Source organism: Hyalella azteca, unplaced genomic scaffold (assembly GCF_000764305.2).
Source record: "Hyalella azteca isolate HAZT.00-mixed unplaced genomic scaffold, Hazt_2.0.2 contig8285, whole genome shotgun sequence".
Lineage (NCBI taxonomy): Eukaryota > Metazoa > Arthropoda > Malacostraca > Amphipoda > Hyalellidae > Hyalella > Hyalella azteca.
This window is the reverse complement of record NW_025938383.1, coordinates 57816-77115: the sequence shown is the minus strand read 5'-3', so window position 1 is coordinate 77115 and position 19300 is coordinate 57816. Positions and strand designations below refer to the sequence as shown.

The following is a 19300-nucleotide window of genomic DNA, read 5'->3' as shown; positions in this document are numbered from 1 at the left end:
TTTTATGTAAGTAAAATTTTTTAATACGGCAAATATTTTTTTTTGCTACAGACCTTAGCTGAAGTAACTTTTCAAAATAGCGTTTTTCACCATTTTTTTCAGGAATTTTTCAAAGCTAGTAAATGTCGTGTTTTCGATTTCCTTTATACTACATAGATAGGAAAAATGTTGTTGTTTAGGCCACTATATTTAGTTTAGCAATATTCCAATTAGTTTCGCTACTATGACTGTTTTACAACGTGTCAGAGGTGCGTCCCGAGTTTCCCCGCCAGTCCCGAGTTGCCCCAGTTGACGGTATTTTTATAGGAAAATTAAAACTTTTATAGTTAAGATTGTACCTAATTAATACTAGACAAAACCAAGTGATTTATCTGTAAAATGTAAATTTTTCCTCTACTTGACTTTGTAACTGCATGATCCTAATAGTAAGAACCTATTTTCCAATTTGATAATATTGCATTGATTTAAAAAGATCATAATTGACTGAAAAACACATAATAACTAATAACTCTTTAGCTTGCCAATAAAGTACTTACTACTGAGATGTGTGGTCAGTAATCAGTATCTAGTAGCTGCCAGCTTGGCAGCATGCCAGACTAATGCCAACTTTTTTTCACAGGATTTTTGGAAACCACAGGTAAAAACTATTATTTTATGGGTGATGTTCAAAAATCCCAAGCAAAAATGAGCTGATTCTATAATTTTTTTAAAATAAATTAAGCAAAGGCCATTTAAAATAGGTAAAGTTAACCATAAGCACAGACTTTTTTTTCTCTTTCTGTAGTTGCTTTTGCCTGTTTTTCCACAACAAGCCTCCACTAGAATCAATATATTTTATTTTATAAAAAAGTGGTATGCACATTTCTCCAGCAAGATCAGAAATTTTGCTTCAAAGTTATTATGTGGTGACTGAACTGTACTAATACTTAAATAGTTGTTAATGGTATTCCCACCGTTAAATAGTTTTCATTGGCAGGTACAGTATTTGCTAAATGGCAACTTATGTGTAATTTATGGTGAGATATTGCAAAGCCTAGAGGTGAAAAATTGCTTGTGAGAGTTACTTACTTTTCAAATATTTTTAGGGTTGGTGATTTTTTTGATTTAAAAAAAAAAATCAAAAAAATTAAAAATCAATGATTTTTTTGATTTATTTGATTTATTTGATTTTTTCAGCTTTTTTGTCTTTTTGAAGTGTTTTTTTTATGTTGCAATTAGCCTACTAACAATAACAGTATATGGATCATAATGGATGGCTAAAAAGGGCTTTTATTGCCTTCAATAATGGCCAACAGGCCAAGGTGGTGTTTACCACTGAGGGATTTTGGGGTAAACAATTATTGATAAGTCTATTCAATAGCTTTGTAAAGTTTGTATGGAGCAAGGTAATGAGGTAAATATTGACCATTTAACTGGCTTCAATATACAAAAACACTTCAGGAATGCAGATCTTCTAAACATTGAAGAGTCACTTAACAGATAGGTAGCTGATAGCACAGTGCACAGCACTATCAATAGATCTACTAGTTTTATGTCCTATAAATCTACCAGACTCTAACCTCTATACACACCGACTAGTAGTGACTGAGTGACTGACTGCACTGTTCCCATTTAATTCAGACCAATAAACCAATAGGTACTAAACATAAACTGAACAATAACCTAACAAACCTCATACGTACGACTTGAAACGAGACTTAAGTTATGAGAAAATCTAACACTATTTGAAATAAACATGTGCACAATTCAAATATTTTATATCCATTCACTGCATTTCATTATTTTATATATAGTCTTATAATTTTAATTGTTTTGTTTCTAGTTTTAAATTCACATATTTAAAGATTGAAATTAAATATTTTAATTAGAATACTCGTATTAGGGTGGAAAATCTTTCTAATTGCTTAAAAGGTCAATACAATCTCAACCTCTCAATAAACAGGGTGGGGCAGAACTTATATAGCAGTTTTGAGGTAAAATAAAAGAGTAATGGAGGTACATAAAGAAGAAAGTTTATTTTCCTAGAGGTTAGCATAACATACCATTTAGAATACCTATGTTTTGAAAACAATATCTGGAAGATGGTCGCCATTAGCTGCAACACACTGTTGGAGTCATTCTCAGAGGAGGGAGTAACCGTAACAGTGAATTCCAATCACTATGCTGCAATGTTGCAAAATTTCTTGCAGCCCATGATGGAAAACATTGTTGAAAATGAAGCATTGCAAGACATGAGGTTTCAGCAGGATGGGGCTACAGCTTGCACAGCCCGAATGTCACTCAATGTTTTGAAACACATGTTTCCCAGAGGTCTGGTGTCTCTGAGGACTGATTTACAGTGGCCTGCGAGGTCACCTGATTTGAGCATTTGCAATTTCTTTCTTTGGGGACATCTAAAAGAAAGGGGTTCAAAAGTCGCCCTCACACCCTACCACAGCTAAAGGAATGGATTATTGTTGCAGAGGTTATGGCCATACCTCGCCATATGTGTGAACGTGCTGTAGAAAACTTCCGAGAACGACTCTGACAGTGTGTTGCAGCTAACAAACTCCATCTTCCTGATATTGTTTTCAAAACATAAGTATTTTAAATGGTATGTTATGCTAATCTTGAGGAAAATAAACTTTTTTCTTTATGTACCTCCATTACTCTTTTATTTTGCCTCAAAACTGTTCAATCAGTTCTTCCCCACACTGTATAAGCTAGCTAACATATTTAAATTGTATATTGTAATCAATATATAACAAATTCCCTTATGCCAATAGTCAAATAGTTAAAGACTACTTATAGCCTTATAAGAATTAGCTAAACTGCTAGCTACGTACAATGTATTGCACACTTGATGCCTCTGTACCAAAAACATTCAATTTATTGGAACCTAATACACACTAAAGGCAACAAGTTTATATACCAATTTGTCATTCATTGTACATTTAAACTAATCAAAGAATAACAATACCTCAATATAAATTAAAGACTGCCACTCGATATATTTAAATATATGAAAAAAATAAAAAAATAAATAAAAAAATCAAAAAAATCATGATTTTTTTATAAAAAAAAATCAAGTGATTTAATCACAAGATTTAATCATTTTGATTTAATCATTGCCAACCCTGATTATATTTTTAATTAAAAATATTCTATTTTAATTGATTAATTTTGGGAAATCACTTCACTCTCATCAATGGATATATACCGGTAATGGTTATATCATTGTTTTCATTTCCTATTGCTAAATTCTGATGTATTGTCTACATTCAAGTACTAATTAATCATGATATATTTCTCATTTGTTTCAGTACTTCTGAAAACATTGAGTCTGCTGAACTGCGTTATGCCAGCAAGCTATACCAATCGGCATTTCACCCTGACTCAGGCGAACTTCAGAATCTGGTTGGGCGCATGAGCTTCCAGGTACCTGGAGGTATGCTGCTTACTGGGGCAATGCTTGCCTTCTACAGGTGACTAACAATCTAACCTGTTCCAAGTAAATGTTTTAACCTTTGCTTTTCTTGTTTAACCATTTTTTCTTGTATGATGATGAAAGCTTCTGTGAAGCTCACATTAATTTTGATATGAATATGATTTTTTTTGTCAAGATCTGATGATAATGCTCTTGTGGGCAGTGACAAACTTAGAACATGGAAGATGCTCTTTAAAATTCATGAAAATGTATTCATAATTGGAGGAAAAGGAGAAGCTCTGGTAAAAATTTTATTGTCACTTTCTCTATTAAAGGTCATAAAAACACACAGGATAACTTACATTTTAATTGCAGATCAACACCAGCAGTAGTATTCTGGCAGTGGGCAAACCAGTCTTTCAATGCGCTTGTGAATTATACAAACCGCAATGCTGCCTCGGACATCAGTACCACTCAGCTTGGTCTTGCCTACACTAGTGCAACAACAGCAGCGCTAACAACAGCACTTGGATTGAAAAAATTTTTTGGTTCATCCAAAAAATTTTCTTTACTTCAGGTGGGAAACAGGTCTTCAATTTTAACAAAGATCATTTGCTTAGAACATTATGTTAACTTTATTGGGAAGTTTTCATCAGTTTTTTAGAGATTTTTTCCAAAGTTTGCTTGCCTTCAAATCACTTAGGAGTCTTCTCCTAAATATTATCAATTACACATGCAAATGCAGTTGCTAGATTTTTATGTATTAATGAAATACTTTCACTAAGACATGTCACAAAAATACACCATATTTCTAAAAAAAACATTTGGAGTTTTGCTGCATTATCACTTCAAAACCCCTAGCATGCAAGTACAACCAATAAGTATGAATAGAATTCATGTAGGTAGCAGATATTAAAACCTATAATAACTAAATGAAAATCAATTGAAAAAGTAATTTTTCAATTGATTTGTCTTTTATTTTAGAGTTCTTGAAATACTGATGGGGCTATTTTATTCCAAGGTAAATGAAAATAAGAACAATCAAATTATCATAAAGTTGTATATATTTATTGTTAATTTGATTCATCAGATACACAGTTGCCTGCATGGTATTCATGTAATTTGTATGATGCAAAATGTTCTGGAATATTAAAAGGTCTCATAAATTTCAGCGATTTGTGCCCTTCATAGCTGTGGCGGCTGCCAACATGGTCAACATACCGTTGATGCGACAGAATGAGCTCATTTCTGGTGTTGCCTTGGTGGATGAAAATGGCAACCACGTTGGATACTCTAAGGTGAATGTTAACTAAAATTTCAGTCATATTTCTATTCATTATTTTTATTTTTGTCAATTTTTATGTATTTAAACTCAAATGAGGTTGCTGATACTGATTATGCCACATACTTCTTACCGTACGCCGTTGACCTCTTATAGCACACCATCGACCTTTTAACTCATGCCATCGACCTCTTATCGCACGCCTTCAACCTCTTATCGCATGCTAGCGTCCTCTTATCGCATGCCATCGACCTCTTATAGCACGCCATCGACCACTTATAGCACGCCATCGACCACTTATAGCACGCCATCGACCACTTATAACACGCCATCGACCACTTATAGCACGCCATCGACCACTTATAGCACGCCATCGACCACTTATAGCACGCCATCGACCACTTATAGCACGCCATCGTCCTTTTCTTTCCGGCACAAGCTAATTGATTGTTATTTTCACGTGACCAGCTTATCCTGCTCTGACGCGTGTAAATAACACCGCTTTCTCGTGAGAGACGTCGCCCTACCATGCCTCGTGCCCAGGTGGGCGCTGCTAATGGCATCATTGAGGTGGTGGTGTCGAGTGTAGTGAGGGCGTGAGGTCCTTCACGTAAAGTTTACACGCATTACCGTGCCCAGGTGGGCGCTGCTAAGGGCATCAGTGAGGTGGTGGTGTCGCGCATCGTAATGGCTGCGCCAGGGATGCTGCTGCTACCGCTGTTAATGCGTCGTGTGGAGGCGCTGCGGTGGTACAGACCTGCCGTGAACCTGCCCCTTCAGACGCTGCTCTGTGGCGCCTCCCTCACGCTCATGGTGCCGCTTGCCTGCTCGCTCTTCGACCAGCGCTGGTGGGTTGTTCCTTCAGACATATGACGTTGAAATAATGTTTAATCAGCGTTTTTTCAACGCTAAAACGATGTCACGTTTAAAATGCTCGGTGAGTTATTCTTATAATTTTTTGCATCGGTTCTTCGATTCTTTGATAAGATAGTAAATCATCCTCATGTGAACAATATTCGTTGTCTTGATTCAATTCTGTTCACTCATTAAAATAATTCTTAATGATTGAACATTTTTGAGGATAAATTTGCTCCTATGTGCAACATTAATAATATTGATGATGCACTTCTTACTTGTAATTAATAACATATAATTATAATTCATTATGATTATTGCATTTCCTCGACAGTTCCATTGAAGTTAGGAGCATCGAGAAGCATGAGCCTGGCGCATTCAAGGTATTGAGGGACAACCTTGGATCTGAACGTCTTCCTCAGACCCTCTACTTCAACAAGGGTCTGTAAATCATTAGCCAGTGAGCTTAAGACCTCGGGGTCTGACTGCCTGTCTTAGACCATTTACTTCCACGAAGGTCAATAAATTAATTGAAATAACTAATCGCCAATCTGTACTCGGGAATTCCGCTTCATTTTTCGGATATTTTTAAAAAGAAGCTTCCTCCCAGGCTAAAATATGGGCAAGATATTCCTCATTTCAGGATTTATTTCATCGTCGTTTTTGATGTGGGTCGTAAATTTAAATATAAGTCAAAGCCAACGAATTTTCAACATTGATACCAGAATTATTGAACGCAGCAGTATCATGGGAATTTCTTTAAAATTCTTAGTTCCTGTCTTACGGCAAAGCAATAAATTCATAATAATTCAGATCAAGCGAATTCACATGTATAGCGCAGCTTCATCTAACATTGGTGTGCTTCATGCGTAGTCGGCGTTTGAAGGGATGGTACTAATTTGGAGCCTACTTTGTCGTGTAACATTTTTATACTTTTGTTCTGTTGCGAAATTATTGAGACGTCATTCCATATTACTGGCCTTCATTTCACAGATTACACGCGTTAAAACTTAAGTTTTAGCACGATTATTTTTTATATGACGAAAAAAAAGAGGGAAAAAGAGCATCTGTCGTAAGCTTATAGGTATTTGTTCTATCCATGCATCATTCAATCAAGGCATTGTGTTATTAGTACTATTTAATCATGACATTGTGTTATTAGTACTATTTAATCAGTATATGGTGTTATTAGTACCTACTATTTGGTAGTATTGTTAGTACTATTTATTGAGGTTTTAATGTTATTATTGTAAGCAGGTAAAAGATACCTACCTAAACCTCGTTGTACAAATGTTGATCACTATAGAATGAGGATTAATTTGAGACGTTTATAAATGAGAAATTGTTGAATTGAAGCGTTATTTCAATAAATCTAAAAAAGTCACTAGATTGCTTTAATCGCAGATTCACTAGAAATTTAAAAGCGAAGAAAACACCACAAAAATTTAGCATATCTCTTTTGAAAACTAGATTTATCGAACTGACGATGGAGCTGGTCTCCGAAACGTTTTCAAAAGAGATATGCTAAATTTTTGTGGTGTTTTCTTCGCTTTTAAATTTCTATTCAATAAATCTTGCTTCAACAGTAGACGATAAATATTTGTTCAAGGTACATCATTTCTATCATTTGGCGCTACGTCTCCTGCACAATATTCGAAAGGTTTCTTTCGTTCAGCTCTTTGGAATGGCCACAACTGCCACGACAAGTGTTAATTTCTTATATTAGATTGATACTTTTTTGTAGCTCTTTAATGAAATTAGTCTCAGTTAGAAATTATTAGTATAATGACTAAGTAAAACTTTAGGCATATCTGCAATGCATTTTTGAAAACACTGTGTATTTCATCGGTGTTTTTCAACGACACTGTAGTTCCATAATGGTGTCGCAAAGCACGATTGCAACTTCTGCACTATGCCGGTTTCTTATTTTTGAAAGACAAATAATACTTACTGAATTTATAGACAAGTGAAGTGTGGAGCGAGGATATTTTATTGCGTCCAATTTTCGGTTGTATTTTAACTTAGAAAGCTTAGAACTTATTGTTTGGATGGTGTACATCTATAATTTAAACTCCTGGTGCACTGTAATCAAGTTAGCAATATGACTGTACTGCTCTAGCCTATATATGTTTATATGACTAGTTCGTCATCAGCACGTGTGATGTATATAACGGAATGTTGGAATCTATGTTACGACAATTCGGAGAACGTAATATTGCGTATCTCTTGTCACGCAAGTTAATATACTCAATGATTCTCGCACCGGACGCTGCTTTAGTTCGTGTAACATTATCCCGTTTGAAAGAATTGTAATCATAGCGTTGTCAGGGTTATGTTTAATGCTAGTTGCTATTGATATACGTTCCCTGAATCATAAATATGAAGTAGTGTAGTCTGCTGCTACATACACTAAGAAAGATGACTTGATCATATTGTCCAAATAGTGACGCACTTTCTTACCCTAACACGAGCAGGTAGTAGCACTGATAGGCTCTTTTGCCGAGCCAAACTGGGTCAGGATGACCGTTTAAGGGCAAAAACTGCATTGCTGTTTGTACAAAGTCTCGCAAATTTCTCTGGGTGTAAATTTTCCACGAATTTATAGTCTAACATACTTCCTCCCAACACAACATCGACTAATGGACCTTCTAGTCGCCTTTGAAAATAGTTGTAATACATGTAATGTAATGTATTTGTTCATATAATTGAAGTTAAGTTAAACCACGTGTCTTACTTACGTGAACATTCTCACTAAACTCTTTCCTAAGCCTTCCTGATTGTAGCACAAACAAAATTGTGTTGGTCTGAGGCATGTGTTTTTGAGTGCGTTCTTCTTAGGTCTTCTATAATTACTTGCTGAGATACTCGTGCTATAGATTTATCTGAGATTCAAATCATTTAAGATGGGGCCGTTTACATTGACCCATGCAATTTCAGCAGCCTTGACCTTGAATGAGTTTAAACTCATTCCCATCTCAAATTTTATTTCGAATCATTACTTTATATTGTAGCAAGTTTAGGAGTTTTGAAGTTTATCAACAGTTATGACATTTTTGCTTTGTGTTAGAGCCTGCAAATATTCGAGGACTGTTTTTCATTTTTATTTCACTTAGTGTTCAGAAGAGTCGATATTTGATCATTCAGTTTGGGCTCGTCTTAATTGAGAAATCTTATGTAAAGTTAAGCCTTTATGTAAATCTTACGCCTACAACTCCATGTTGCTTTATTTATATGTGGTAATCATTCGAATGAAACAAAGTTATGCATTACAATTTCATTGCATCTCACCTAAAATAAGTAAGAGAAGGCATACAACTTAATTATTCCTTGCCATTGCAATAAGAACTATACACGACCTCTGCTATACAGATCGTATGATTCATGAAGACCCCGGAGCTACAAAAGCTGCGAAATTTGTCCTGGAATTTTCTTTAAAAATCATAAAGCTGATGAAACTTGGACATCCTTTACTCATGTTAATACAAATTAATTTGTTCTATGCAGTTCTGTTATTGAACGAAACGCAATTCCGTATTTCAAATAATACATGAATATTTCATTGTAGTTCATGACCGACGAAACTGTTACCAGATCATAACCCAATCTTTCACGATACCCCTGACAAAAAATTTAACCGTGATAACGAATTAATATTTAATAATCCGTAATAATATTTCAGTGCGTAACTTGTTTGCACAGAGCTAACCCGTGCAAATGGCAGGACCGTAGCGTTGGTCCCCCAAGTTCCGTGCAACTGTCAGAGCCGTGGGGGGGCGTTGCTCCCCCCAGTCCCGTGTAAATAGGACCATAAGGTAGGGGGGCGTTCACAGTGTAGGGGGGCAGTGATCCCTCTCGTCAGCATCGACCTGCAGTGCAAAGACCCGTTATTTGAAGCTCTGATGCCGTTTATTTTAAAATCAAAGTTGTCGTTCATGACACGAGTGCGCTTTTATTTTCAAATTTTTGTTCTCAAACCCGGACCTGTTTATCGCCCTAAAATTTATCCAAGTAAAGATGGTGTATTTATTCTAGCATATCAACACGCATGCTGTCAACAAAGCCGTCCGTAACAAATGTGGTAACATTCATGAATTTTCTGCGTACGCATATACGTTGAATATTTACTCTTTAATTTCCGGTAATTTAACGAAATTCATGACTTATTCGGTATTTTTGTTATGATGGTAGCGCTTCATATGTATGCACGAGTCTTTGGTTCGCTCGATTTGGCCATAAACTGATATATAAATACTAGAGCGTTGTATGATATTGAAAGAAGATTTGTTATTGAATTTTAAGGAAACAGACCAGGACGACCTAATAGTAATTAGTAATTCAGCACCTGACCGGTTCTCATCCGAAGACCAAAGGATGCGGTTACTCCAGTTACAATCCCGTTCTACAATAAAGATAATTTATAAGCGAGACATGACCTCGAAATGTTCCGCACCTGTTTGAGGCTCGACGCAGGCCATGAGTTGGTAGCTGAAGAGGTGGCCGCGAGGGCAAGACTTTAGACGTGAACTGAAGAACTTTCTACCCTCGCGCCCCTCTGACGTGTAGCACTGGTAGTACTGGCGACACAGCTCTCTCCCCTCACGCTGCACGTTCAATTTTATAGTTTCATTTGCCTCAATCTTTTTTTATAACTTTTAATTTAATTACCTTCAAATTAAATTTCAAATCATCAATTCCTACGAAAAGATTTTTGGATATAGTGATGACAAATCGCGAAAGCTGAGTTTATTTTAAAAATTTCTCATTCCAAATGCCGAACATGTAAACCCAACGGGCATGTTTGTCAACATTTCTCTGGAAACAGCAGTTTATTGTAAAAGAATTACGGTACAACTTTTTGCGTAAAAATCGGGTCCTTTCTATAATGTTTCAAACAATTATTATATAAATAAATGTAATATGCACATTTTTATGATTTTTGTGACATTTTACAGTTTCTACTTTTGGAAAAAGTTAAATTCTTGAACGCGACTGTTTAAGATGGGCTATAAAAGTTCTGCAACGAAAATGATATAAATCATTTGAATAACCTAATTCATATTAACTGATTTATTATAATTACTATTAAATGAGAGCAATCGTATGTCTCGTAGCCTGGGCCCTTACTTTAAAAAAAATAAGTGATCGTAAGTTCATCAGCCAATCATTGACGGTCTTTCAAGCAAAATCCACCAATCATAGACAAGAAAATAGAGCGTAAGTACTTACGTTCACTTAGCAAGTTTTGAAAGTATGGCCCCTGACCTGTACGTAGCACGGAGCTTGTGTACGACACAGACGCTTCCTGCCAGCGGTAGTCAGGGAGGGGATGTGACCGTGAGATGTACATCTCTCGTGAAGAGAAGATCCCTGCTCATGGCAAGCCTCACCTCCAACTGATGTGCGGAGTTTATGATTAATGATTATTATTTCGTTTCTCATGTTCATGTATGAATATGCTAGATGTTTGCTTATAATTTCTCCTGCTAATTAAAATATACTTATATTATATACCATGGCAGCCATAATTATTTTTATTTAAGGCGCTATGAAGATTTTCCCAATTAAATGGGGAAATTGATGATTATAATTTCGTGTCTTATCTCTATGGGTGAATGCGCTTGATATCTATTTATATTTTTAACTACTAATTAATATCTACTTAGATTTTTGCTGTGTCAGATATTATTATCATTATTTGAGATGCTTTGTAGATTTTTCCAATTAGTGGTATTAAATGTGGTAATGGGTGAATATAATTAGTGATTTCCTGCTTCTAATTAATATCCACTTATATTATTTGCCGTGACAACCACTTTAGATATTACCTTTATTTAAGATACTTTGTAGGGTTTTTAATTTGTTCGTAATAAATGTGACCATATGATTTTTACTGTGTTCCGGACTTCTTTATTGTTTAACTTCAGTTATGTTTGAATTGAATATTACAGATTTAACAGCTGATTAATTAGCTCCACTTCGATTTATATTGCTTCCTCGCCGCTTAAGATTTCTTAGGATTTTTCAGCGTTCTATTTCATTTATTGAGTTGAAGTTGATTTATTTAGTTGAAGTTCTACTTACACGTTGACTCGTCTCCACACATGCCATGCTTGTAGCTGTAGAAATGACGTGCATTTGAACACGGCAGTTCCGCCAGTTGCAGAGAACCGTCCTTCGTCGCCACGCACTCCAGGTAAGTCTCACACCCGACCAATTCTTCCTATTGTGAACAATATCCATTCTCAGAAAGTTGAATGGGTCATATTGTCCAAATACTGACACATGTTATTACCTACAGCATGAGCGTAAAGTGGACGTAGCAGTGATACGCTATTTTACACTAGAATGAAGTTCAAGACCAAAAAAATGCTTGGAACTTTTATTATTCAGATCGCTGAGAACTTGAAGTTTTGATTGTTCAATCATCATTATAAATGATGTCAAATGCGAGTTTTTAATTTTTAGCTTGGATGCCTATTGCCTCATATGGATGCCTCATATGTATTTATCACCACATGCTATGTTCTCTGCTTTTCAGAACAAAATTTTAATTGATTTTCATAGTCAACATGAATTTTATTGCCGGTATTACTTTTTGAAAGTGGAATGGTAAAAACGGAAAAACGAGAGTAATGCTGCAAAATCGGAGTATGTGTTGGAGATACGTACGTTAGCTAACTATGGAATATTGCAAATATCATACTCACTATTTGAATTCCTTCATCGTTGCAAATTGATTTAATGGTGCAGTTCACATTTCGGTGTCCATTTGCCGTAGGCCGATCGCCGATGGATTGACACCCGAAATTCTCCAGAACATCGTTCATTTTTGCGGTAGTTGGATTCATTTTGCTGTTTCTTGGGCTAGACAGGAATCTTTGATTTTTGCTGCTTATGGCTGAATCTCTGACGAGTGAAAGTGAGTTACTCGGTCGTTGTTCTACAGGGAGACTTTCTTCTTCAGCGCCGTTTCGATCATTTGATTGATATATTTCGGAATAGATATTGTCAGTGATGGAACCTTCTGCTTGTTGGTTGTATTTGTTGTAGATTTTGAACCAATTTATAGGCAGTTGAGTGTTTCCTGAAAATTCGTGATCATTGATTTTCAATCTATTTCTTTCAAAAATTTTCCACGAATCACCAATGGAGACGGGACCTCCAGGCAATTTTGAGCGAGTTTTTGCCCGAACATCGCCATTACCAACTCGGGTCAAGGAAACTTTTTGCTGTGGTGGCGCATCTTTGACGCCTAGATAATTAACCTCGACATTTGCAGGCGAATCAAGGATTTCCAAGGACAGTGAATAAGGGGCATATTCAACCATCTGTCGTTTGCTGTTGTTCGGCTCAACGTGACCGCTTACTGGTAGAAGCATTGGATCTAACCCGGTTTGTTGCTCACTCGTGGAAGAAAGGCGCGTCAGTTGTTGAGGCCGTAGAGCGTCCAGTCTCGTAGCCGCCGCCTGTAGACCTGATCTGATAGGCCAACCCGCGTTACCGATTGGTTTGCCACTTGAAACGGTTCTACTTACCGAAATTGGTCTAGCCTCAGGAAGTGGTCTGCCACCAGAAACTGACCCTTCGTCCGTTGCACGTGGTCGTCCACCAGCATCAGGCCGACCAGGTCTTCCTGTTATATCAGGTTTTGATGGTCTCCCATCAGTATCAAGACGTCCTGGTCTGCCATCAATATCAGGTCGTCTTGGGCGGCCATCGCTATCAGGTCGTCCTGGATTGCCATCGCTATCTGGTCGTCCTGGTTTGCCATCAGTATCAGGTCGTCCTGGACGGCCATCGCTATCAGGTCGTCCTGGATTGCCATCGCTATCTGGTCGTCCTGGTTTGCCATCAGTATCAGGTCGTCCTGGACGGCCATCGCTACCACGTCGTTCTGGTTTGCCATCACTATCTGGTCGTCCTGGTTTGCCATCACTATCAGGTCGCCCAGGACGGCCATCGCTCTCAGGTCGTCCTGGTTTGCCATCAGTATCAGGTCGTCCAGGACGACCATCGCTAACAGGTCGTAATGGTTTGCCATCGCTATCTGCCATCGCTATCAGGTCGTCCTGGTTTGCCTTCAGTATCAGGTCGTCCAGGACGGCCATCGCTATCAGGTCGTCCTGGTTTGCCATCACTATCAGGTCGTCCTGGACGGCCATCAGTATCAGGTCTTCCTGGCTTGCCATCAGTATCAGGTCGTCCTGGACGGCCATCACTATCAGGTCGTCCTGGTTTTCCGTCAGTATCAGGTCGTCCTGGTTTGCCATCACTATCAGGTCGTCCTGGACGGCCATCGCTATCAGGTCGTCCTGGTTTTCCGTCAGTATCAGGTCGTCCTGGATGGCCATCACTATCAGGTCGTCCAGGACGGCCATCGCTATCAGGTTGTCCTGGTTTGCCATCACTATCAGGTCGTCCAGGACGGCCATCTATATCAGGTCGTCCTGGTTTGCCATCACTATCAGGTCGTCCTGGACGGCCATCGCTATCAGGTCGTCCTGGATTGCCATCGCTATCTGGTCGTCCTGGTTTGCCATCAGTATCAGGTCGTCCAGGACGGCCATCGCTATCAGGTAGTCCTGGTTTTCCATCGCTATCTGGTCGTCCTGGACGGCCGTCGATATCAGGTCGTCCTGGACGGCCATCGCTATCAGGTCGTCCTGGTTTGCCATCAGTATCAGGTCGTCCAGGACGGCCATCGCTATCAGGTCGTCCTGGTTTGCCATCGCTATCAGGTCGTCCTGGTTTGCCATCGCTATCTGGTCGTCCTGGTCTGCCATCAGTATCAGGTTGTCCTGGTCTGCCATCAGTATCAGGTCGTCCTGGTCTGCCATCAGTATCAGGTCGTCCTGGTTTGCCATCGCTATCAGGTCTTCCTGGTCTACCATCAATATCTGGTCTTCCTGGTCTTCCTGGTCTGCCTTCAGTATCAGGTTGTCCAGGTCTGCCATTAGTACTCGGTCTCCCTGGTGTGACAGGTCGTACTGGTCTGTCACTGGTACTTGGTCTCCCTGGTCTGCTATCAGCATCTGGTCTTCCAGTTTTGTCATTAGCCCCCGGTCGTCCTGGTCTGTCATCAGTTCCCGGTCGTCCTGGTCTGCCTCCAGTATCAGGTCTGTCATCAGTTCCTGGTCGCCCTGGTCTGCCATGAGTCCCCGGGCGTCCTGGTCTGCCATCAGTCCCCGGGCGTCCTGGTCCTGTCTCTTATACACATCTAGATGTGTATAAGAGACAGTTTGTAGATTTTTCCAATTAGTGGTATTAAATGTGGTAATGGGTGAATAAGATGTGTATAAGAGACAGATAACACGCCATCGACCACTTATAGCACGCCATCGACCACTTATAGCACGCCATCGACCACTTATAGCACGCCATCGACCACTTATAGCACGCCATCGNGGCGTCCTGGTCTGCCATCAGTCCCCGGGCGTCCTGGTCTGCCATCAGTCCCCGGGCGTTCTGGTCTGCCATCAGTCCCCGGGCGTTCTGGTCTGCCATCAGTCCCCGGGCGTCCTGGTCTGCCATCAGTCCCCGGGCGTCCTGGTATGCCATGAGGGCCTGGTTTTCCTGGTCTGCCAGTATTTTCCTGTATCATCGTCCCCGCTGTTGTTTGGTCCTCTGGCAAAATATCATGGCCATCAATACCGACGCTTTGTTCCGGGCCTTTATTTGATATTTTATCCCATTTATTTAAGTACTCAAGGATAAGAAAGTTTGCATTACTGTTGTAGGGTCCCGGGTCAATACAAGTAGATCCATTATGAGGGATGTGTAAGCAGGTTAAGTAATCTGACGAAAATGTTTCTCCCGGAAGACAAACTTTAAACTGATTCCCTGTCGCCTCTGGTCGATGCTTGGAGGTACAGTCGTAGAAAGAATCGCACCCCAAGACGGGGCCAGGCAGCCCTTGCCTGCCTTCTGTGACTGCCAGTCCTGGCTTTTGGCAACGACTATATGACGTGCAAGGACCTCTTCGTCTCTGACACTTAACGCCTGTCGGGGTGGTACCAAGGCACCGTAGTCGTCTCACTGGGAAAAACGCAAGGAAAATTATATTCGATAAATCCTGATTTCGCGGATCGGCTTTTGGGTGCCAGTTTTTCATTTAAGTGGAAAATAATGCTGCTTAGTTTATCATACCATATTAGTTTTGAGATTTGATGTTAACATGTAGCTTCAATGAGACAAGCTGCGCGCATTTTATACACACAAATTAATAAGGTTCAATTTAGAATCTACTTTTTCAAAAATATTTTTTCTTTTTGAGCTGGAGAATTCCGTATTGCAAACTATCCCATTTTATTCCAACGCTAAGTCTTCCAGAAAATTTACATTTGAAGATTTCTGTCTAAAACTCACATGTGTGTAGATTTTCGCATTTTCCATTCGCTATATTCAGAACCTCTCCATTGGTGCACAAAGGCTGTATTTGGGCTAGTTTTGTATTTCCTTGTTGTCTTAAACAGAGCTTGTCTGCATTGCAGGTACGTATGACTTCCATGCCACCGTCCCGGCAAAGTTGACTTTCTTCACATGAGTGCACGTACAAGAAGCATGTGGTTGATGGCTGTTTTCCTATTCGTGATTCCAGGGTGATGAAAAAACTCTCATTCACGTATTGATGGAATATAGTTTTGGTGAAATTTTGGGTGAAACCAGAGTGCACGCATCCACCTACGCAGGAAAGAAAATTAAATCAAGTTAACATATTCGTCATATTATTAGTTTTGATTATAATGTTCATACCTCCAATATCAGAGGAAATAAAGGAACTGGATATTTTCTTTCCATCAACTAGGATTTTTTTTATTTTTTATTACTGTGCTCGAGTCCACACGACTAATTCCGGTAATCGTAGCTGCCTATTAATTAAAATTTTCGCTGTACAGGGTGCGGCGTGGGAACTTACTCTTTTAAAAAAATCACAAAGTAAAAAGTATTAAAGATAGCGTTTTAATTCTTTCTTTTTTACAAAGAGCTACATTTAAAGTTTCGTTGGGTTTACTTACAAGTTTAATTCTTGAATATTACATCTTGTAGGTGACCTCCATGAGACTGCGAACGCGCGCTCCTCTCTCGACCACTGCATGGTCGCAACTGAACTGAGTGGACGAAAAACTTCATAGCCCGCGCACCATATTGCGCATGGCGCCACCTTCCTAGGACTAATGGCCGCCACGTGGCGCGCAATTCAAATAAGTAAGTTCCCGCGCCGCACCCTGTATAAAGTTAGTAATAAAAAGATTTTACCATGGTGCATTTCAAGCTTTTATTTCCTGTAAATATTTAGTACGTTTCATATGAATAAATAATTTGTACCTGCTGAAATAGAGCGAGGCTACGGCATCGTGAACAATATTGTACGACGCATCGCTAATTCATACAAATTTTGGTTTGAAAATATCTCAGTCAGTAGAGAATGCATAGTCTATAAAAAATTTCTCGCTCTACATTACGTGCAGCAATATATGCATTATGATTATACAATATCCATGTATTTTAATAGTGTTTGAAATAGTGGGCTGAATATTTTACCTTATTCCTCAATCAGCCTTAAATACTCACCGTCGCCATCTTGTGGCGGTACGAGACAAGTCGCGTATTCGACCGCATAAATCTCGCCAGATTTACACAGAGGAATTTTGCTGACGGGCGCCGAGGGTAACATCGCATTGACGCATGCGTAGGACGCTTCGCAGCCTCGGAAACTCGTTTGTGTTTCACAAAATCTGTAGTTTTTGCATTCGATATCGGATATGGAGCACGTTAAGCTCGTACTGGTAATGCCGTTAACTTGACATCTTGCCTGAACTGCAATAAAATATTATGATTTAATAGGGAAAATTATCATCATCATCGTTAACTGAGACGTCTTGTATAAAACACTCGACTCTGAGTAGGCATGGAACATATTTATTTTACATGGGTTGTTTCTCAGGACTAAAACGGTTCGTAAATGCTCTAATAAAGTCATCACGAGCCAAGGTGCCCTATAAAAACATGTTAAGTACAATAATTATTTTTACATTCTTATTACAAATGAACTAGGCGTTGTAGAATTATTATTAGAAAAATGTTTTTAGCAGCATCATTCAGTCGGGCACCTTAGTCAACACTAAGTTATGTTTCATTTTTACCGGAAGTTTCTTAACTAAATATTAATTATATTATCTACACACGCACTAGCAAACTGGCCACTGAGATTAAATGTAAATTTAATTTTGTTAATGTGGATATACTATTTATATTTAGACACACGATGTGTACTCACGTATGCTCCTAGGCTGACATTCCAACGATTGTAATTCAAAGATTTCATTTATTGCACAGAAGTCTTGTTTTGAGGCTTCGTATTGCAATCCTCTTCGCTCTAATATAATTTTAGAGGCGTCACAAACGCGGACATTTCTAACGAATGTTTCATCGTGGCAAATGTTGACTTCTCTGCATGAAGCGATGTGCTGAAAGAAGGTCGTGTTTCTGCAGCCGTGTGGAGGAGAACAGAGAGATGTCTGGACTAACGATGTTGAGGGACTTGCAATCGTCAAGTTCATACCAGCGAACTGTTGATAGATGGTCATTGAAAATGATCCATAAATTCCCGTTAAGACACACCTGGTTGAATTTATCGTGCCTGAAATTAACGCTTGTGACTGCGGTATCCGTAGACAAGTGAGGAATTCTAAAGCAAAAATTTCATTATTTTCACAGAGAGGAATTCTGGTCGCGTGAGTTGGAGACAGCAGTGAGCTGACGCAGGTTGTGTATGACCGACAACCTCGGAAGCTCGTTTGTGTCTCGCAAGATTTGTACGTCAAGCAGTCCTCGTCCCTGCGAGTACAGCGAGCTGTGCTGCTCAGAACGCCGTTGACGGGGCACTTCAAGTCGACTGCAACAAAACAAAATTCATTCATCTTAATGTGTTCGTCGTTCGATTTGGGTTAAAACTTGCGAATATGACTTGTGTTTCATTATTAAAGTTAGCCCCAGCTTAATCCTAAATGAGTAAAGTACTCACGTATGTTCGTTGGTTGGCAAGTGAGTGACTGGGTCTCATACACTTCGCCTGGTTCGCACACTTCTGTTTTGTATGCCTTATAGTGAGTTCCAGTTCTACTGAGGCATATGTAAGATGCTGCACAAACGCGAACTTTTGACGGCTCTTGATTGGTTTCGCAAATGTTCGCGTCGGAGCAGGATGAGACATGCAGGAAACATGTTACTCCTGTGCAAGACTCAGGTCTGTTGCAAGCCTCCCACAAGGATGCTGAGTCTGTCACAGCCGTTGTCGGGCTGGTCTCTGTCACAGAGGCTTCTTCGTGTTGCAGGTGTGCGTGGAACATGTCGCCTTGCACAATCCCGTAGATACCCGTGTGAATGCAAGTGCCTGGGCCTATAAGTTTGGCAATTGAAAAATACTTTCGAATAAGGAAAACTCGTGTTCATTTCTCACTGTGCACAAGTAGTTCGTTACGAATATCTTACATTAATGTCAGCTGTAATTGATTTATTACTTAACTTGCAGCTCTTTGCTTAAAAATTAAGACTGGAATCTGTTGCACCTTCATTAATGTGAGTAGAATATGTCATGTACAGACCAATTCTCTCTTAGGAAACAAACTTTTACCGGTTTGAGAATGAAACGATGTTCGTGGATCGTGTCTGAGGGTTGCTTGATCTTCCCCTTACGAAAGTAAAAGTCGAAATTTATAACTGAATTATTCCATGCATGTCTGTGCTATGATTAGTAT

The 19300-nt window shown here is 39.1% G+C and overlaps 2 protein-coding genes and 1 long non-coding RNA gene across 4 annotated transcripts; 1 reads left to right on the top strand and 2 right to left on the bottom strand.

Annotated features, from left to right (window-relative positions):
• Nucleotides 1-3302: 3302 nt before the first annotated feature.
• On the top strand, nucleotides 3303-18397 carry LOC108667569 (sideroflexin-2; the record flags this gene model as incomplete). The annotated part of the gene is given in 6 exon segments (XM_018154612.2): nucleotides 3303-3464; nucleotides 3782-3983; nucleotides 4579-4704; nucleotides 5328-5536; nucleotides 5878-5984; nucleotides 18261-18397. Coding segments are annotated over 6 exon segments (844 nt in total), but the record flags the coding sequence as incomplete, so codon positions are not given.
• Nucleotides 8803-16143, bottom strand: LOC108667568 (collagen alpha-5(IV) chain). 2 transcript variants are annotated; one of them, XM_047881542.1, is made up of 9 exons: nucleotides 15909-16143; nucleotides 14961-15578; nucleotides 13991-14743; nucleotides 13661-13882; nucleotides 12251-13593; nucleotides 11625-11763; nucleotides 10806-10936; nucleotides 9994-10144; nucleotides 8803-9409 (listed from the first exon to the last, which is right to left on the bottom strand). In XM_047881542.1, the coding sequence occupies exons 1-9, from the start codon at nucleotides 16048-16050 to the stop codon at nucleotides 9399-9401; spliced, it is 3510 nt and encodes a 1169-aa protein (XP_047737498.1). In that variant the 5' UTR covers nucleotides 16051-16143; the 3' UTR covers nucleotides 8803-9398. The 2 variants fall into 2 exon arrangements, with proteins under 2 accessions (XP_047737498.1, XP_018010100.2); XM_018154611.2 differs by having other exon boundaries at nucleotides 13661-14743.
• Nucleotides 17102-18834, bottom strand: LOC125178246. Its single transcript, XR_007156835.1, has 3 exons — nucleotides 18568-18834; nucleotides 17821-18438; nucleotides 17102-17360 (listed from the first exon to the last, which is right to left on the bottom strand). It is a non-coding gene; the product is annotated as an uncharacterized LOC125178246 (long non-coding RNA).
• Nucleotides 18835-19300: the final 466 nt, after the last annotated feature.

Coding starts and splice junctions, on each gene's coding strand:
- LOC108667568 (XM_018154611.2), bottom strand. CDS start 16,050: ATGGAAGTCATACGTACCTGCAATGCAGACAAGCTCTGTTTAAGACAA. Junction 15,579..15,908: donor ATGCGAAAATCTACACACAT/GTGAGTTTTAGA, acceptor CGTTTTTCCCAG/TGAGACGACTACGGTGCCTT. Junction 13,594..13,660: donor TGATGGCAAACCAGGACGAC/CTGATAGCGATG, acceptor TGATAGCGATGG/CAGATAGCGATGGCAAACCA.